Source organism: Colletes gigas, unplaced genomic scaffold, assembly GCF_013123115.1.
Source record: "Colletes gigas isolate AHSC1104 unplaced genomic scaffold, ASM1312311v1 Colletes_gigas_Sc00004, whole genome shotgun sequence".
Classification (NCBI taxonomy): Eukaryota; Metazoa; Arthropoda; class Insecta; order Hymenoptera; family Colletidae; genus Colletes; species Colletes gigas.
The window spans coordinates 9,067,703-9,086,656 of NW_025106633.1; the positions used below are offsets into that span (position 1 = coordinate 9,067,703).

The 18,954-nt window shown below is 40.1% G+C and overlaps 2 protein-coding genes across 4 annotated transcripts in view; one reads left to right on the forward strand and one right to left on the reverse strand.

Annotated features, from left to right (window-relative positions):
* Positions 1–87: 87 nt before the first annotated feature.
* Positions 88–1,380, reverse strand: LOC122394906 (CDGSH iron-sulfur domain-containing protein 2 homolog). Of its 2 annotated transcripts, none has more exons than XM_043392117.1 (4): positions 1,278–1,380; positions 1,009–1,103; positions 673–789; positions 88–597 (listed from the first exon to the last, which is right to left on the reverse strand). In XM_043392117.1, the coding sequence occupies exons 1-4, from the start codon at positions 1,372–1,374 to the stop codon at positions 511–513; spliced, it is 396 nt and encodes a 131-aa protein (XP_043248052.1). In that variant the 5' UTR covers positions 1,375–1,380; the 3' UTR covers positions 88–510. The 2 variants fall into 2 exon arrangements, with proteins under 2 accessions (XP_043248052.1, XP_043248051.1); XM_043392116.1 differs by having other exon boundaries at positions 501–597; positions 673–779; positions 975–1,103.
* Positions 1,381–2,739: 1,359 nt separating this feature from the next.
* The window catches only part of LOC122405219 (PH and SEC7 domain-containing protein), a 53,425-nt gene continuing 37,210 nt past the window's right edge, over positions 2,740–18,954 (forward strand). For both annotated transcript variants that reach the window (XM_043409782.1, XM_043409783.1), the window contains exon 1: positions 2,740–3,395. In XM_043409782.1, coding sequence (XP_043265717.1) covers positions 3,261–3,395 — 135 coding nt within the window. In that variant the 5' untranslated portion in view covers positions 2,740–3,260. The remainder of the gene's footprint in view (positions 3,396–18,954) is intronic.

Sequence of the window (18,954 nt, forward strand, 5' to 3'; positions counted from 1 at the left end):
TATTATTATTTTTTGTCCCCTTTTTTGTATTGCGTGTGATAAACATGTATATATCCTTAGTTAAATAAACGAGTGGATTATTTTTGTAGCGAGTGGGTTTTTATTCGAGAGTTTAAGAAACCTAATCAGGATGGAACAAATAACCCATTTTTTATTACTTATTTCGATTGTAAAAACAACGTATATAAAAAGTTAAACAAATTTCGCATGTCCTACATATTACAATTTACGCGGTTATCGATCCAAGCAATTTGCGTAATAGTTTATTTATTTATAAATTTGTTAAGTCACATTTTAAAAAATAGGCACAAGTAACAAATACATATATTGCTTCCTGTAGTTAGTTCTCTCATTTTAGATTTCTCTTTTTACCTACATGCATGTTTGTTGTATATCTCTGACCTCTATAACATGTCTGCAATGTTGGTTGCAGAAATGTTTGTAGAAATTATCGATGACATTGTAAATGGCAAGTACATACAATGACCTTCATGCATTCATTGGCTTACATTAAGCTTTCTTTGTGACTACAAGAGGGCCCACATTGTCCTTCATTTCTTTGTTATGAGGTCCATGAGCTCCATCGCAATACGGCCACTAAAATATTAAAAATCATTATTAATATCAACAATATATTTATCAATTTTATTTCCTCAAGAGCGGGGAACTTACATTCTTAGATCTCCAACAACGACAAAATACAGCTTTCTCAGTTATATCTTCTATGTCAACGGAATCTACTACTTTATTTACATCCTTTTTTATGGTAAGATTAATACGTCCACAGGGCTAGAAAAAATAATTTGGATGTTTTTAAATAAAAGCAACATATATCTGTAGGCATTTCGTAAATTCAAATCTATAATTTATCTATAAAAAATAAATAGTTACGAAATGTACATTTCCCGATGATAACGACTGTTATGTAATCAACGAATGAAAGAGTAAAATATACTGTAATATGCTATGTTAATGTCCTTGATTCGCATAACAGGTAGGTTTACTTACCGGGCCTCTAGCTAACGGACAAAATGCTTTGTAAGACATATAGCCAAGACCAGCCAACATCGCGGTGGGTGGAATTAAGGATATCCAGTCTCGCACTACATGAAAGTATAAAATTCTCGTATTCCTTACATTATTCAGAAAATTCTTGCGAACGAACAAATACCGTAGCAATTCGCAGTGTCATGTTTAAGGATGTATTCTTTAAAGTTATCCAACGTGATTTTGCCCAACGATTAAATATATAGTAACTATATTGTTTAATCTCTCACCTCCTAATCGAAACCATCCTCCTATAGATTCTGGAATAGGTAATCCAGCCAAATAATTAGGAACAGATACTTTAACAAGGTGTGCAATTGGCTCCATACTTGCTACTACTACTGGACTAGTCAAATCAGGAATCAAATAGATTCGAAAGTATCCACTTTCATTTTTACGTTCGAACGATTACGATTATTATTTCAAACGCTGGCAAAAAGATTGAGAGTTAAGAATGTTCTTGAATATTATTGGAAAATCATTGTTTATGATAAAATCTACTGATTTATATATGTTATTTTACTGTTGCATTTAATATTCGTTAATTCAAAGAACGAATCACTGACCAGACATAGTTTCTAAATAATATTTTTGACCATAATACCGATGCAACGAGCATGACATTTCTTACTTGTCCTATTTTTTTTTTTAAATTATGCAAGTATGTACGTAACAACCTCCGGAATAAATATTCTACTTCATACGTAGTATTATTCTTGAAACAAAAACAACGTAATGCATGATATTTTGTATTTTCAGTAATATTTTCTAAATTGTTCATTTTTAACTGTTTGTTGGCGGTAGATTTTGACTAGTGTAGTTGCATTGGTGAAGAGTTTGTGAGAATTTAGAAGCACAGCGACCAGTGTTGTTAAATGGGACAGATTATTTTACGCACGCGCGTCTAAAACGACATCAGTAAAGTACTTTGATCGACTAGAAAAGGGTATCTGTATCATATTTACTCTCACTTAATTTTACTAAAATATCTTCTGTAAATGTTAGTTTGATTGCTACTACAGCTAACATAAAATAACTTTAGAAAATTATAAGGATGCGAAAGTAGATGGTTCAACCTTTAAAATAATCTCAGAAAGATCTTTTGTACGACTTCTTTCCATAAAGTTACAATACTCGAATGATTGATATCGTTTTGATCCAATGTTCTAACATTTATGATAACAGTATAAGTTCCTGATTTCATTGAACCATACATTCTCGAATTTCAGGATCTTCCCTATTATAAAGGCTTCATTCATAACATTCTATATTTGACAAATCATCGACCCGACCTGCCTGACTTACAGCTGCAATATATGGAGCCCGCCAAATCTGGTTTCTATGGCATTAAGTATGCACGTTACTGTTTCCATCGGCAGGTTGCGCATGCGCGCAAAAAAAACCGACCCATCCATCACTGATAGAGACTGATAACGATGTTTGCAGACAGAGAATGAAGAATAAAAATAGATGTTCCTGCCAATAATTATGAAAAATGCCAAGTTGAATTCGTCGGTAAGGGTTGTTTAGGTTTGTCTTCTATCCGAACAACTTCCGTTGCTCGAAAAAATTCGAAGCCACGGTAGAATTCGCCAGAATCGGCTGCTGTTCGCTCCCTGGTGGCGGGAGCGTGAAACGTCGCCGCAGTCGTTACAACGTCTTGTAGGTGGCGCCATCCAGTCGCGAGGTGTACGCCGGGCAGGGTGGAGGTGTCTGCGTCGTCCGCAAGGATACGTCGTCGGTTGCCGCGACGCCGCCGCGGTTCGCGCAGGCACAGGTACGAAGTGCGCGCGTTTTCGAGGCGGTATCACGAAAAGCGCAGGAGTGGCGTTTCCGCGTATCGTTTCTGATATCGCTGTTATGTCCCATCGTTGACGGGCCGTGGTAGCAAGTAGGAGGTTCGCGGCATCGGCGTAAAAAGGCGGCCAGGAAAGAAGAGGGAAAACGGGGGAAGGAAGGAGATAGAGCAGTTGTATCGCGCGGTGCAGTGCGAAAAGTGTTCGCGAAGGGGACCCCTGGTTTCGTCCCGTGTGCATGGTGTGCTCGCGTGTGCCGAGAGAGCACGTAGGAACGTTGACTAGTGACACACACGGTGTCGTAAAAGGGGAGGGAAAGAGACAGAGAACACGGCTCGCCGGATAATCGTTGTTCACGGTGTGCGGGTTTCGTAAAGGTGCGTCAAATGACAGTGAGGTGATCAATGTGCTTGAAACATGGCTGAGGAGCTGCTGGTCACCCTGAACCGCGGCGACTCGTCCGGATTCGGGTTCTCGCTCCTCGGTACCGCGGGTCTGCCGCACGTCATCTACGACATCGTCGAGAACTCACCGGCAGCAAAGAGCGGCAAGGTAAGCTCGATCTTGGTTGTATGGGTGATCCCGTCTCTGGTAGCTCTCGTGCGCCGTTTGCATCCGCGGCACGGAATCCGCCTAAAACCTTGGATCCTCCTGCTAATGGCCACATTAGTCAATACCGGTTTGATACAAACATTCTTAGCGCGACTTCGATCGTCTCCACACACGTCGCGTGTACGTTCCTTGGTACCAGAAAGTTCGAGGACGGTCAAAGGTGGAGTTGGAAAGAGCAACCCCGGGAGATATGCATGCACGTTCGCAGTTGTCGAGAATCCTGCGAATGCAAGGGCCTGAAAATAACGCCCGGTGTATATCGACCCGTGTTATTATCACGAGCACCCTCTGTCGCCCCGTCTGTTTCTTCCTCGACCTACGATTATTTTTTATTCTCACGCTTTGCGAGCGATGCTAATGCTTGTATATACAACCGTCTTAACGTCGACGGTACAGGCGGGATGCTGATTGGCTGGGTGGGATCGGTTTAACGGCCACATTCCAGCCTGTCGGTCTCTCCGTCCGTCTGCTCTCGCTTCTCTTTCTTACTCTTCCTCTTTTTCTCTTTCCCGTTTCCTGGGGAACGTACCCCCTTCTCGATGGTCATACAAATTGGACAATTTTAATCGAGAGAACCGACCCGGCCTTTCGCGCATCGATGCCACCGATGCCATTCGTTTTACAACGATCTGTTCCCTTGACGTGGAAATGTTTTAAACGCAGCCATGTTTACGTGCTAGAATAACGAAAATACTTTCTTTCTCTGTGATAAATCAGACAGATGACACAGTGACTGACTTCCGTTTTTCGATTCGTTTGTGAAATGTACATATATCGACTTTGGCTAGTCTTGTCACATATTATATTATTTGTCTTCGGATCTGCGACGACTCGTAAATGATTTGTTATCCTAGCTTGTCGCGGTGATTCCTTTTGTTAACGTTTAAAGTCACGTTATAATGCACCGTGGAGTTGAACAATAATTATCAAGTACTCGGTGCATAATACGATGCTGTTCTTAGCAAATGATGTAATGGAAATCTGCTCGTCGTTGTAGTTCGAACAAACGAACGTTCGCGTTATACGATCGAGGATATTTCGACCGATGAATCGACTTCAAGTTATCAAAACTTTTTTCCACGGTGCATGCAACCGCGTAATTACACAATATCCAATATTTTTGTTCGCGGTACTTCGTAATTTTGCAAGTTGAATGCACTCCCTTCCCCTAGTGTTGCGCGGAATAGATCGATTGCTCTGTCGGAACTGGTTTTCGATACTTGCACGGGGAAGATACGGATTTCAAATGGCAGATGTGGAATAGATTAAATCCAACGTTTTTCAAGCTGAGCTCTCAAACGAGAAAAGGAAATAATTATATAATAACCGGTAAATATTAAGAAGACCTAAGAAGATCCCCAATTTTTTGATGTAGCTTTTTGAATAAACAATGTATGAAAAGATTGAATCAATGAGAAAGAAAATCATTTAAATTTAATGTAAAATTATAAACCATAAATATGTTTGATTTTCGAAGAATGCTTAACGGTCGTTACGAACGGTACATCTTCCTCTAATTATTGAACAGATCAATAATATTTGCTTTGGCAGATGTATATTTATTTATTTGTTCGCTAATTTCTATTTTATACGTAGAATACGTATATTTGTGGATTCAATAGTCTTCTATGGTTACGTACATTTTCGTTTGTATTCGAAATGTGCCAGTGACAAGCAATCAGGGTGAGTGTGTCTAATCCTACTGGTCGCGCATGCGCGAACTTTTTGTATCCTGCATAACTGTCATTCGAAAGAAGAATGCGTGTAACAAAGGAGCGGCTAGGCATTACGCGTGATTGGAATGTGTCACTATACACATCCCGTTTCTTTTTTTTGCTTTTGTTTTTCGGAATTCTTAAGATCCTGTTGGTCCAAGCGGTCGCAGAGAAACGCTGATTTCCCGTTCTTGCTCGTACGTATCGTTTGTTCTGTGCAAACATTGCATGGTTGATGTCGCGAATGGTCGTGGCGCATACATTTTTTCGTAACAGTTACCTGCGAATGGAAATGTGTTCGCGATATCGGTGAATTACGTATTTTCATGATTTCAATTGGATAAATACCACTCTATGTTCCAAGGATTATTTTTATAACTTGGATTTTTTCAGATTGACGACGACAAAAGTGACTGGATGAACAAATAGATTGTGATCGATGTTCGACAAAATCATTATTCAGTTCTCTCTGGAAGATATTCGTTCTGCTAGTCTTTCGTTCGTTCTATTAGTTTCTGGTACCTAAAGCAAAGACAAATTCTATCGAACTGGATATTTTCTTTTAATTAATATGGCAGCGACCCGAGCCTTGCGCATTGAAAGCAGGTTAGGTAACTATATCGGTACCCACTCAAGATTCATTGTTCGACCAGTACAGAGAACGCGTAATGCATTTTGCATTCTCCATCGCACTGCAGGGCTCGCTTTGGATTTTTGAAATAGCTTTTTTCCATGGTCTTGCTGAAGTTGGCAGCAAAATGAGATCGGTGGAACGACCGATGTTTGAAATTTAGTAATTTTTCACATGAAATTTTAATCAGTGTACTTAATATTTATGAATTAATTACATTTCCTGTACATAAATTAATAATTTATAATAACGTAGGGCGTATAATTAGTAACATTTTTCAAAAGTATAAGTGAAAATAATTGCAGCTGGAATAATTATTAAATAATTACCATCAAATTAATTTCTGACAATTCGCGATTGGCAATTGAAAAGTACTGAAAAACGAAGATCTATAAATTAGTTCTTAAGAAATATAAATACAGGGTGTTTGTAGGGAGATTGTAAAGGTCAAAATAAGACAAAAATCAAGAATATTAATTTCTTGACTGAGGCTTCGTTAAAAAGTTATTAACAATTAAATTAAAAAATTTCAAATCGTTCTGGAAAAATTATTTTCGATTGCGGGGGTCAATTACAATCATTTTTGGTCATTACACATACCCCCGAAATCCTACCCACTTTCGAGAAAAAAAATCGACAAGGTGTGAAGTTTTTCGACGGAAACGAAAAATTTCAAATCGTTCTGGAAAAATTATTTTCGATTGCGGGGATCAATTACAATCATTTTTGGTCATTACACATACCCCCGAATTCCTACCCACTTTCTAGAAAAAAATTCGAGAAGGTGTGAAGTTTTTCGACGGAAAAAAAAAATTTCAAATCGTTTTGGAAAAATTATTCTCGATTGCGGCGATCAATTACAATCATTTTTGGTCATTACACATACCCCCGAATTCCTATCCACTTTCTAGAAAAAAATTCGAGAAGGTGTGAAATTTTTCGCCAAATTAAAAAATTACAAATCGTTCTAAAAAAATTATTTCCAGTTGTGGGAGTCAATTGCAATCATTTTTGGTGAATAGACATACCCTCGAAATCCTGCGCATTTTCGAGAAAAAAATTCAGAACAGGCGAAACTTTAAATGTTAATAACTTTTTAACAAAGCCTCCATCAACAAATTGGTATTCTTGATTTTCGTCTTATTTTGGCCTCTACAATCTTCTATTAAAATTTTTCCTAGGGGTAGCCGAACATCCTGTATATAAAGTGTTCTGAAAGTTCAAATATTATTTTCTTTTTGTTTTTTTTTTTGCGATTCCTCGATTAGTCCATTTATAATTCATGTTCAAAATGATGTTATGCAATGGCGTTGCGTGATAACGAAAGAAGAACTTGAAGTTTCTTGACGGTACGAAGCACGCGAGCCCGACAATTATGTACTTAGTTGAACGCGCGTACACGTCGTCGAATTTCTCGCATTTATCGATCGATATCGCCTTCTTGATAGCCGTAAGACGAATGTTCCCCTAGTTTCCATAATTAAAGCACTCGAGTGTGCACTGTGGTCCCGTAATCTTGCACGACGTTCTGGTTAATGTTCGTTATTCTCTGCTGAACGAACAAAGAGGAAATTGGGTCCGTAATTGGAGGAACAGAAATACGGAGAATCAAACGGAAAGGAATTTTTTCCATTGTTCTGTTTAAAGGATAATGCCATTCGAAATATCAAAGATTATAAATATGTTATAATCACAATAGGTCTTTCCTTCAAGGATATTTTTTTTTTTCTAACAAAATTTACAATTTTTATATTTTTCAATCGATCGGTAAGGTTTTCCTAATGAAAATTATCGCTACTAAGTATTGCAAGAAAGAATAACAAGATATCTTTTTTAATCATTGACAGAACAACGAACTCCTTTCTGTTACTTTATCAGACGTCGTTGTTGATTTGGTTATAAGAAACTTATATTAACATTTGACGTAGATAGTCGTTCCTTGAACAGAGAGAACTGATAAAATGTTTCTTTCCTTTCAATCGATTCGATTGTATTATTAGAAACAAGAGAATAATAATGTTCTTGTTTCGAGTTAAAAATCAATATCACTCGTTAAGGGTTAAATTGAGTTTTTATTACATGCAGATATTGCCACACAACGTGTAAAACAGAACTCGAGACGACTTATTATTTATCTGCAGTCTCTGCGATATCAGATCGGCGTTACCTCAATACTATCTTACAACCGTGCCCTCCCATCTGACGTATTAATTTCCGTAGAATTTCCAGCGGGTAATTTGATCTAAATCGATCACGATTGAAAGTGGAACACTGTATACACCACGATGTGTTAAGGCGCGTGTGAAACTCCTGCAGGGTTTGAATACTTCTGGAAGATAGTATCTAAAGCAAATTTTTTTTTTAATTAATAACAGTCTTAATAATTAACCGCTCCATCCAAAAATGATCCAAGTGTCATATCGAGTAATCTCAGAATTTACAGACGAAATTTGACAGTCCAGTGACACCATAAATATCCATTTCGCGAAACGACGCGCGCCATAAATCGAAAGAGATGGGGCAATATTTTTATTCTCAGCGTTTATTCGATCGAACAATTCCACGGGCAAGTTTTTCTTCGTTCAGTACGGAATATTATTTTCTCCTGTAATTGAAATTGAAATTTATATTTAACCCAGACCAGATAAAACGTTTATCTTTGTTGGACATTTTAATCTGGACAAGAATTTTGCTTATCTTTGATTCGTGGAAGCCAGAAAGACATTTCGAGGGAAATAAGCGCATTCTGGGCACCGCGGGCTGCTTCCCTCGTTAGAGAAAATGTAATTTCAGCGGGCGTCCAAGGGCGTTTCTTGCGGCTGCTCTCAATTCTACGGTGGCACGCGCGAGAATGCAACACAGAGACTCGTCGGGTGCGTTTTAATGGGTTCTCGTAACTTGCACATTTCACTGGCACAGATACCTAACATACCACGTGGTCGTCGAGCCCTCTACCCCTCTTTCCTGATTTTTTTCCCCCCCTTTTTTTATTCCTTCTTTTTCGTGACCAAGTTCTCTCCCGTTTCTCGATGCGCTTCCTCTTGTCCGTTGGACGAAAAGGGGTCAACGACCATCGAAGAGAAGTATTCTTATTTCGCGTTGTCGTAAGAAACGACGCGATTTCGGATTTTTGGCCAGCTCGAAACGCCGCTCGGTGGCGCCAATGGGTACTATTTTGTTCGAATAATAAATGACCAACAAGATCAATAACGATTAAATTTTTATTCGCTCGTTGTAAGATGCATAATTACTTATTTATCTCTAATTCGTTGTTCGAAATTTTTATCTGGATAAGAATTTAACGACCGAGCCACGGAACCGAAGTTTCAATGGAAGAACCACGGTTCTTTGCGCTTGATTCGGCGGAAAGGAAAGGAAAGGAGAGGAGGGTTGAAAGTTTGCGATGTTCTGGAGAAGCGAATGCAGCTCGATCTAAAAATAACGGGTCTAACCGCGAAACGAGAGTATCAATAGACGGCGAAGGATTATGGGTCGTTTCGCATACGTTACTTGTTTACCAATCTCGATGCAATGATGCGAGCGAGATGTATATCTAAGGTTTTTTATTTTTTGCTTCTTTCTGTTCGCTGTAATGTCACGAGCGCGAAAGGAAGGCTAAAATATATCCGAACTATTCGAACAGTCCTAACCCTACTTCTGATGCGAACGCGGGCGCTCGACACTGGAGAAAAATGTCTACCATTGCTTTGACGTGCCACCAACGTTACCCATAATGTGAATCGACCTTAATTCGTGCCCGAAGCAAGCAAAAAACGAATCGTGCGATGGAACGTTAACGTATTCGATCGTTTCGGCGTATGCGAAGCAGCGAAGAAAACAATCGAAACCGATAGTCTCGGATTAAACGGTCTTTCCGAGCGCTGCTCGTTGCCCCAGCCTGCGTTTGCACGGTTCGTAAACTGTTTTTTCGCCCGGAGGCACGGAACGGATCTCGTGGAACAGTCTGAAGGGCGGAAGGAAAGGGGAGTCTACGGCAGAAAGAGAGGAAACAAAACGTAGCGTTCTTGTTTCTTGTGCCTGTCTTTCTTTCCCCCCCATCCTCCGCTCCTGTACCCCGTTTGGCACGAGACCGGAGTGAATAGCGAGCAAACGACATCTGAAAAACGCAACGAGACGCGCCGTGCTGCATTCTGAGCGTGACGAGAGAGAGCTCGAGCGTCGATATATACCTCACTCGAGGTGAAGAATCACCGATGTAAATATCGTCTTATCTGCGCCGCAAATAGAAACGCGTTGCTCGGGAAGACAAAAACCTTGCCACTGATACGGTAAACGGGAATTCTATAGCGCGCCCTGGTGTGCAACTATCGCTGCATTTTTCAGCGATAGCAGCGCCGCGGCGATTTTCTTTTTTGCGGCGAAACCGTTAATCCAGGGGTTCTTAACCTTTTCCAGGCAACGAGAGTTCCCTTTCGGGAAAATGCACGGGAAATAAATTCGCCGAATATATTGCCCTCGGAAGAATTAATCGCCGGCTGTGTATAGTTACAAAGGCGTGGTATTATTTCCGTAGCAGGCGTTTCAAGGAACTGCACGGAATTTATACGCGTTTAAGATTAAAGGTTGAGCCAAGATTCGTATTTTTATATCAATCTGTAGCGTACAATGTTTTGTCGGCGTTTACATGGACGAAGACATGCGTGATTTACGTTTCGAGACTGTCAGTCAAACGCGCGCGTGCCGCACGCAATTTCAAAATCAATTTTCTCGAAAATGAAACCTCGCAGAGAGAAAATTTATTCCACGTTTTCAATTTATTTTTGCACGTGGAATCGCTTGCTTTTCAATCGGTCCCCCGTTCGGTACATTTCTCGACATTTATAATTAAACAGTGACACCTCGAATTTGAACGTACGAAAGAAGTTGAAGCGTTTTTTATACAATCAATTAGACATTAAATATCATGAAAATTCTACGCTAACTTGATGTTTATTAATAAATATTTTTGAACGAACGCTATAATGGATCTTCATGATTTTTTCGCAGCGAGCAATTATTTTAATTCATATCAAGGTGTTAAGTACCGACTGCATATACATAGAAATAAAACTGTTTGGCACAATATTGTTGGGAGGAAGTGTTAATTTCGTCGAAGGCCTGATTGTATCCTTAGGACAAACTCTCCGAACGAGCTCGCCACGGAAATGGGTGCGGCGATCCTACAGGTACATTATAGAGACGCCGTTCAGGGCTATATTTTTCAGCAAACACTCGAGGCGCTGTACTTAGGCTCCGCGAGGAAAATGGGAAAGTTAAAAAAATATCGCCAGGGGTGAAATACGTTTCTATATCAACAGAGTTTTAACATACAACAAAGTTTTAATCCGAGAAGCCTGGGAACTAATTTCGCAATAAACAATCGACGTACCGCGCTTAAAGAGCCACGAACAAAATGGAAAACTTAAAATGATATCGAGGCATAAATTGTTAATATCCTTCGAGTTCAAATGAATTTTTCTCTGAAATTCAAGACCCACTCTGCGATCGCTACACCACGCACGACGACTCGATCGAGGACGGATAAAAATGTATTTCTTTTCTCTCGCTCTCTCTCTCTCTCTCTCTCTCTGTTTGAGTCATGTGAAAGGCGACGCGATTTTTCTGGAGCAAGAGGAGAGCTTGTCGCGAAGTCCGCAAATGGCGTTATATCCCGACCCAAATTGGAATCGATTCAACCTCGTAAAGCAGCCATCGAGCTAACGCGAAAAGAAGGGCTGAAGATTCGAATTTATGTGCGCGCCAGGTCAATCGTTTTTCTTTTCTCGCCGGCGGAAAAGTCGCCATCTTTCTTCTCGTTGAGTGAACCGAGATCAAGCACAGGCCCGGGGAAAGGGTGATTTTTCAGCATTGTCTGGCACGCTTCGACGACGATCGACTTTATCGTGCCTCGATTGCTTTTTATGCGATCTTGCCAGAACGAACGTGCCCCTGCAACCGCGTCATGGCTAAATCAAAATTCGATGACCGCTCAAGGTCACTCTCCCACGTACGAACAAAACATTTAATTCGTTGTTTCTTTTAAGAAATTTAAAATTATTATAATTGTAATTTTTGGTCACGTCTTATTTCGACAAGTTTATTTATTCCCGCGATACGTTCATCGTTCGTCTCGTGGAGGAGATCGATCGTCGAAGTATAGGGGGCGCAGAAAAATAACGGAAGCGGCTGAGAAATCGAAGATATATGTACGTTCGTTGCGCTTCGACTTTGATCTACCGACTCGAGGCTCGTGCTTTATTTTCTTATCCAGAGTAGAGTATCGATTCCGCCCATCGAAGACGATTTATACTTATATCCGCGGCGAGGTCTGGACGATGAAGGGTACTTTGGCACCTGAGGAACATCCGTGCGCCGATAACCGTCTCCTTGGCGTCGTCTGGCGTCTTAGCAACCTCGAGGCCTTCCCCCGATACTTATCGATAAGAATCGATTGCTCCGTGGGGTGCAGCTAATCTCCGTCGCTTCGCCTGGAACCTTCGCGTTCTATGGAACTCGGAGATATTCGTCTCCTCGGATGCATTCAGTGGGAATTAATTGATAGAGGGGATTCGTATTTCCAGAGAGCCGAGAAGAAATATCAAGCTAAATGTAGAACATTCATAAATTCCCGATGGAAGGTTTTCCCGAGCGAAATTTAGCACAGAAGTGCTGGAAGTATTTTCTAGGTGGAAGTCTTGACACGGAACCTCGAGTGTTTCTTACTTCATGGAGACTTTACTCTTTGAAATTGTACCGCTCTTTGTGCCGCGCCGAAGAATTTTATTCGTACGTATATGGGTGTAAATTAAATTTTTTTTCTTCTTCTTTTTCTCGCAAGAAGCCTACCATTGATCTCAAAAATATTATTACGATCGTGTTCGTGGTAGTTTCAGAAACGTTCCACGCACATTGAAGGTTCCTGAAATAGATCGATGGCGAATGGTCAGTTGGATTTCCTCAGCGACGAGTCTCGAGCGTCAGACGGGCGATAATGAGGCGGCGAGAAAAAGTATTAACCAAGGATCATCGCGCCGGTGGTAGCACTTTATCGGCGAAAGAGGGCGTCGTTAACGTTTCGCTGCGGTGTAACGAATGACGCGGGGACTAGCGAGCTCAAGGGGGGAGACAGGGAGAGAGGACGGAGAGCGAGAGAGAGGCGGAGAGGAAGCTAAACCATTATGTTGCGTTAACGTAACGCTGCCGGGAAATGGGTTAAGGACGTTAAGGCCAACCCTCGTCGCTACCAGGGTAAAGAGTGGGAGCAGACGGAGGAGGCTGTACCTTATGGCGATACTTTAACAAAGATAGGACTCCCTGGACCGAGATTTATTGTGCAATTACTTGTGGTTGGAACGCCCGTGCGCGGGAAAGAATTCATAGAAGGATTGTGTGCCCTTCGCGCGTCACTTTCTGGATCCAGGTGGCGCTCGAAAGAACGATAGAACACTTCAAAGTGAGGTTAGTAGTGGAAAGAGCTGAGTGTAGGTAGCGATTCGAAACGTTACGTCGCGTCTCTAGCGTTGTTACGACAGGTTGCATTTTTACTAATATTAATAAAATACATTCTCGATGACAAAAATAAATATATTTCGAATTATATTTCAATTTTGTTACCAGCAGCTCCCAGCTCTTTTAAGTGTTTCCTTTTAAATTTACGTCAACTAAAGAATAGGGGAATTTAGAGAAATTCAATTAAATATTTGATTCATTTGATTCGACATAGGAGTGCAAAGGGTTAATATTGGTTTTATTAAATTTTAGCAATTTTTGTACGGCGTTTAACTACAGTTTAGCCCGTCCCATTATAGGAATATTAACTTTCAAAATAACGGTCGGCTAATTCCGGCGGGCGGTTCTCTCATTATTCCGGGGCGCTAAAGTATGAATGATAGATGAATCTGTGAAGCAGCGGGCACCTGTGTCCCACGCCTGCTTGAAGGATCGATGAATTTTAAAGTCGAAATTTCGAGGAATGTCCGAGTACGTACTCGTAATGATAAGCCCCTGCCAGGAAGTCACGAGCCTATCGAATACCGATTGCGTTGCGTAACTATAAAAATAACCGCGGTTACGTGTACGCAGGTTGCATCCAGTCTGTGGAAAATTATAAAGCGACCTGCCTTTTACTCAGAGTGAAAGTCGTTGCACTGGGAACATGCACGAATTACGCCGATCGATTCCTTTCGTTGCTGCTTACGCGTTCCATCGAAAATATGTGACACTAATTTTTTCTTTAATCGGCGGTATTTAAAAAAAAAATAAACGTAGAGTTTATTACTATTTTTCATCGAAAATTGTACGATCCTATTATATTTACTCGAGCGTATGCGAATGATGGGTCAGCTGCTTGGGACTACGAAGGTCAAGTACAAAATTAGCCGTATCTGGTTCGTATTTTGAGCACAAAGTTAGCTGCACTTGAACATAAATTGTACTCAGAAATACTCGAGGCTCCGTCACTGCAGATTATTTATTATCCTAGGCTGGACGTTAAACGCAACTGATGTTGATTTTGGATGAAACTGGATTTGTTTGTGCACGGCAGACGGCAGGAAAATATTCTAACGCATATTTATTAATATTTTTCTGAACATTTTTTAACGTATAAATGGGCATGTTGGACAAAGGATGCGATATAATTTTTTAATTCCCCCAAAAATATGAAATATTGTAGAGAATCGTAATTAGTATAATCAAGAGAGTAAAATAAATAAATTTTACATATTTATAGTTTGAGAATCGATGATGCAAAGCCACGTTCAGATATGCGTGGCGTCGAATCACACTACGCGCTCGGAATTCGAATTCGTTTTGATTAAAATAACGGTGCCCCGGGTCGCTGTTTAAATAATCGATACATTTTATTATGTCATTAAACGGACGTTGCTACGCGCACGCGACGTTTATTGAGCTTTAATTGGCAATCGAATTATCGATGTCAAACAGCATATAACAGGATACATGGTCTCGTTTCTTTTTTTTCGGTGCTCTAATTACCGTTTAATTATTCATTATTTCTGCACATTGCGTCGACGATCTACATTACACCCCTGGGAAAAATATTAATGGGAAATTGTAGAGGTCAAAATAAGACAAAAATCAAGAATATCAATTTCTTGACTGAGGCTTCGTTTAAAAGTTATTAACAATTAAATTCAAAAATTTCAAATCGTTCTGGAAAAATTATTTTCAGTTGCGGGGGTCAATTATAATCATTTTTGGTGAATAGACATATCCACAAAATCCTACGGACTTTCGAGAAAAAAATTCGAATATGTTGAAATTTTTCGGCGAAAAAAAATTTATTAAAATTGTTCTGGAAAAATTATTTTCGGTTGCGGGGGTCAATTACAATCATTTTTGGTGAATAGACATACCCCCGAATTCCTACCCACTTTCTAGAAAAAAATTCGAGAAGGTGTGAAATTTTTCGTCGGAAAAAAAAATTTCAAATCGTTTTGGAAAAATTATTTTCGGTTGCGGGGGTCTATTACAATCATTTTTGGTGAATAGACATACCCTCGAAATCCTACCCACTTTCTAGAAAAAAATTCGAGAAGGTGTGAAGTTTTTCGACGGAAACAAAATTTCAAATCGTTCTGGAAAAATTCTTTTCGGTTGCGGGGGTCTATTGCAATCATTTTTGGTGAATAGACATACCCTCGAAATCTTGCACATTTTCGAGAAAAAAATTCAGTTTGAGCGAAACTTTAAATGTTAATAACTTTTTAACAAAGCCTCCATCAACAAATTGGTATTCTTGATTTTTGTCTTATTTTGGCATCTAGAATCTCCTATTAAAATTTTTCCCAGGGGTGATCTAACACCCTGTATAATTCAATATTTTTCGGTCCGTAATACACAAAAGGTGATAAAGTAGAGAATAAGAGGCCTTAGTGTCAGAAGTAAAGAAGAAGTCACGTTCGTATCGTAGGTCCGAATCCCTGTTTCCATTTCAAAGGCGCGTTTTATCGTATCGAGTGCGGAATCCTCGTCGTATACATTGATAATAAGATCACAGGCAGGGAATATCGGATTCGTAGGATTCCTGCGCGCGCGACAAGATTCTTCGATGTCCGATGCGCGCTCGCACGTTATTGGAAATGTCGATGAACATGTTCGATGCAGTTCACGGTTCACGTACCAGCGAGTAGCCATTTTTATACGCGTCGATGGTACCGGAGGACGTCGGGATGACGGTATTTTTAAACCCAACGAAGCTGTTTTTTAGCGACGACACGAATTACTTTGACGCTGACTTTTATCGAAGACCCGGGAATGCCATTAACTCGAACGAAAATTCTCCGTCGTCGGAGACACCGAGAGTCGTTCAAATTTCATCTTCGGGGCTGTACTCGAAACTAATCGATAGCTATCTCGATGAAACACCGGATTTATAAAGATGGTGTTTATTTAATCAAAGTGGAATAGGAATTGATAACAATTTCACTTAAATTGAAATTCAGTGGAATTGATAACAATTTCAAAAATTGTATATTTAGTTTTTCTCTATTCGGGATAAAAGCGGCGATAATAGGATAAGGCGAGGCTTAGGCGATAGTGTTTTAAAGCGTAAATTAGAATTTCGTGACGCAAGAGATAGGGGTGATGCGGAGGATTAAATGACGTAGGACTTGGATGACGCAGAGAATAGTGTAGGTATACAGTGTTCGGCCACCCCCGGGAAAAATTTTAATGGAAGATTCTAGAGGCCAAAATAAGCCGAAAATCAAGAATATCAATTACTTGATTGAGGCTTCGTTAAAAAGTTATTAAAAAATTAAATTATAAAATTTCAAATCATTCTGGAAAAATTATTTTTAGTTGCGGGGGTCCATTACAATCATTTTTGGTCAATAGACATATCCACGAAATTCTACGGAGTTTCGAGAAAAAAATTCGAATGTGTTGAAATTTTTCGGCGAAAAAAAATTTATTAAAATTGTTCTGAAAAAATTATTTTCTGTTGCGGGGGTCAATTACAATCATTTTTGGTCAATAGACATACCCTCGAAATCCTACGCATTTTCGAGAAAAAAATTCGAGTATGTATATTGAAATTTTTCGGCGAAAAAAAATTTTTTAAAATTGTTCTAGAAAAATTATTTTCGGTTGTGTGGGTCAATTACAATCATTTTTGGTCAATAGATATATCCACGAAATCCTACGTACTTTCGAGAAAAAAAATTCTTTATTCTGTGAATAATAGATATTACCGAATATCAATCTTTTGCAATTTGTCGACGCTCTTGAAGTATCAGATGCCTGATGACGAAGCAGTTCGAGAGGATGATCCTCTAATTATTTCGAGCAGCTCTCGAACAAATGGAATCGATTCGTACCAGTAGTTACAATTCCGAGCGATTAACACATAAACTGTAGAATTTCATTCAACATCGACGTCGAATTAACGAACGAAATTCTGTACGTAAATGTGAATTTAATAATGTTTGTACGTTTTGTAAATTACAATTATATTTTGTCGAAGAGGTCCGACAAAGTTACGAAAGAACTTTGAACAAGCGTGTGTTGCATTTAATGCTAAGAAGGTACCTTGTTTATAGGTTAGAAAGCAAAAATCGATTCGGTAATTGAGGCGGTTCAGAGAGATACGTATAGCTAGCGTGTCAACGTCGAGCGAAACTATGCGCAGCGCAGATTGGAAGCGAAGCGAAAACGACAATCGTGAAGTAACGTTTTAACGAGTTTACTCGCTGTTGCTTGGAAGAATCAGGATAATACGAGCACGCTTACCGAGTTATACGACTCTTTCGCTAAATTTAGTCCCCCGGCTGAAAAGTGAGGAGCGAACGACGACGAGAAAAGGCCGCGTAAAAGCGAGAGTACATTGCCTCCTCCTCTTCGGTATATTCTTTCGTGCTTGCGACACGATTTTGCGAATCTAATAAGTTCAGCCGCCGGAGTGCACGTCGGGCAAAAAATTTTCTGGGTCGTCGGGGGTCCTCTGCTCGACAGAAAACATCGTTTCCTCGGTTTCGTTTTCTCGTCGTTTATATTATCTTGCTGCGAACAAACCGCAAAAAAAAAAACAGTCCCTCTCGACATCGTCGCTGTTTCAATCTCAATCCTACCAAAAGTCTCGACGTTTATACGTATTCTGCGAATTGGGCGCGACGGCAGCGACATCTTAAAACACTCCGGTGTCGAAGACGACGCGACGGTGAAGCGCGATTGGCCTCGCCTCTAAGGTCCGTTTTCATGGAATTTGCGTCACACATCGGAAAAATTGGGTTCACGGAAGTGGAACGAATCGCAGGCAGAGGATTATGCTGCACACGTTGGCGCATGAGCGTGTGCAGCCTCGTATGAATATGCATATACATTTATGCGCCAGGCGCACGGCATTGAGCAAATTCGTGCTCGTTAGTTTCAGCCAGTTGGTGCCACAGCCGCTGTTGCCACGTATGTAGCTACAATGAAATTGAATCGGACAATAAAAACGAGGATTCGATGGGCTACGTGGGCGACGACGGATCGACGAAGTTCTGCACGGGAGAAGAAAGTCCGCCCCGTCTGGGTGAAATTGCACGAAAGGGCGAAAAAGATCCGCGCGACAAATCTAAGAAAAATTGGACGGGGAAAAAAAAAGTATTCGCGCGGACGGGCCGAGAAACGTCGCACGGAATGAAACACGATCCGCGTGAAAGATCCGAGAAAGATTATGGACGCAGGTGTTCCATATTTATACAAAGAAACAAGTTGTACTTTCAGTTCAATTTTCGTGAATTCGATAATGTGTAGATAATGCTTCCTTACCCTTTACGAAGCTAGATTACAATAATAATAGTTTTCCAACGTTTTGACCTTGTTATTTATCGTCGGAAAGTTGGACAGTTATTAGAGGTTATGTAGAGCTCATGGTCTATAAGAATGGCTATACGTTGAATATAGCCGCCGCGATAAGGCATTTTAAATTGTACGTGTCAACGGTTTTAAGAGTGGCAAAAAGAGTACCTACGTTTATGTTTAATGTTATAAATTATAAAAAGCAAACTTTTAGAAATAATATATCTGGTTTGCAAAACGTTTAGTCATTCATAACGATAAGAATGAATATGCACGATTTATTTTTATCGATGATCGAACCCGTAACCGTATTTTGTCATTATCAATGATTAAACGTTTTGCAAAG

What these genes read in the sequence shown, in the direction of transcription:
- LOC122394906 (XM_043392116.1), bottom strand. Translation starts at nt 1,374, where the DNA reads ATGGAGCCAATTGCACACCTTGTTAAAGTATCTGTTCCTAATTATTTG. An exon ending in AGGATGGTTTCGATTAGGAG is followed by an intron (nt 1,104 to 1,277) that starts GTGAGAGATTAA and finishes ACTTTCATGTAG; the next exon opens with TGCGAGACTGGATATCCTTA. An exon ending in CTGTTATGCGAATCAAGGAC is followed by an intron (nt 780 to 974) that starts ATTAACATAGCA and finishes AGCCCTGTGGAC; the next exon opens with GTATTAATCTTACCATAAAA.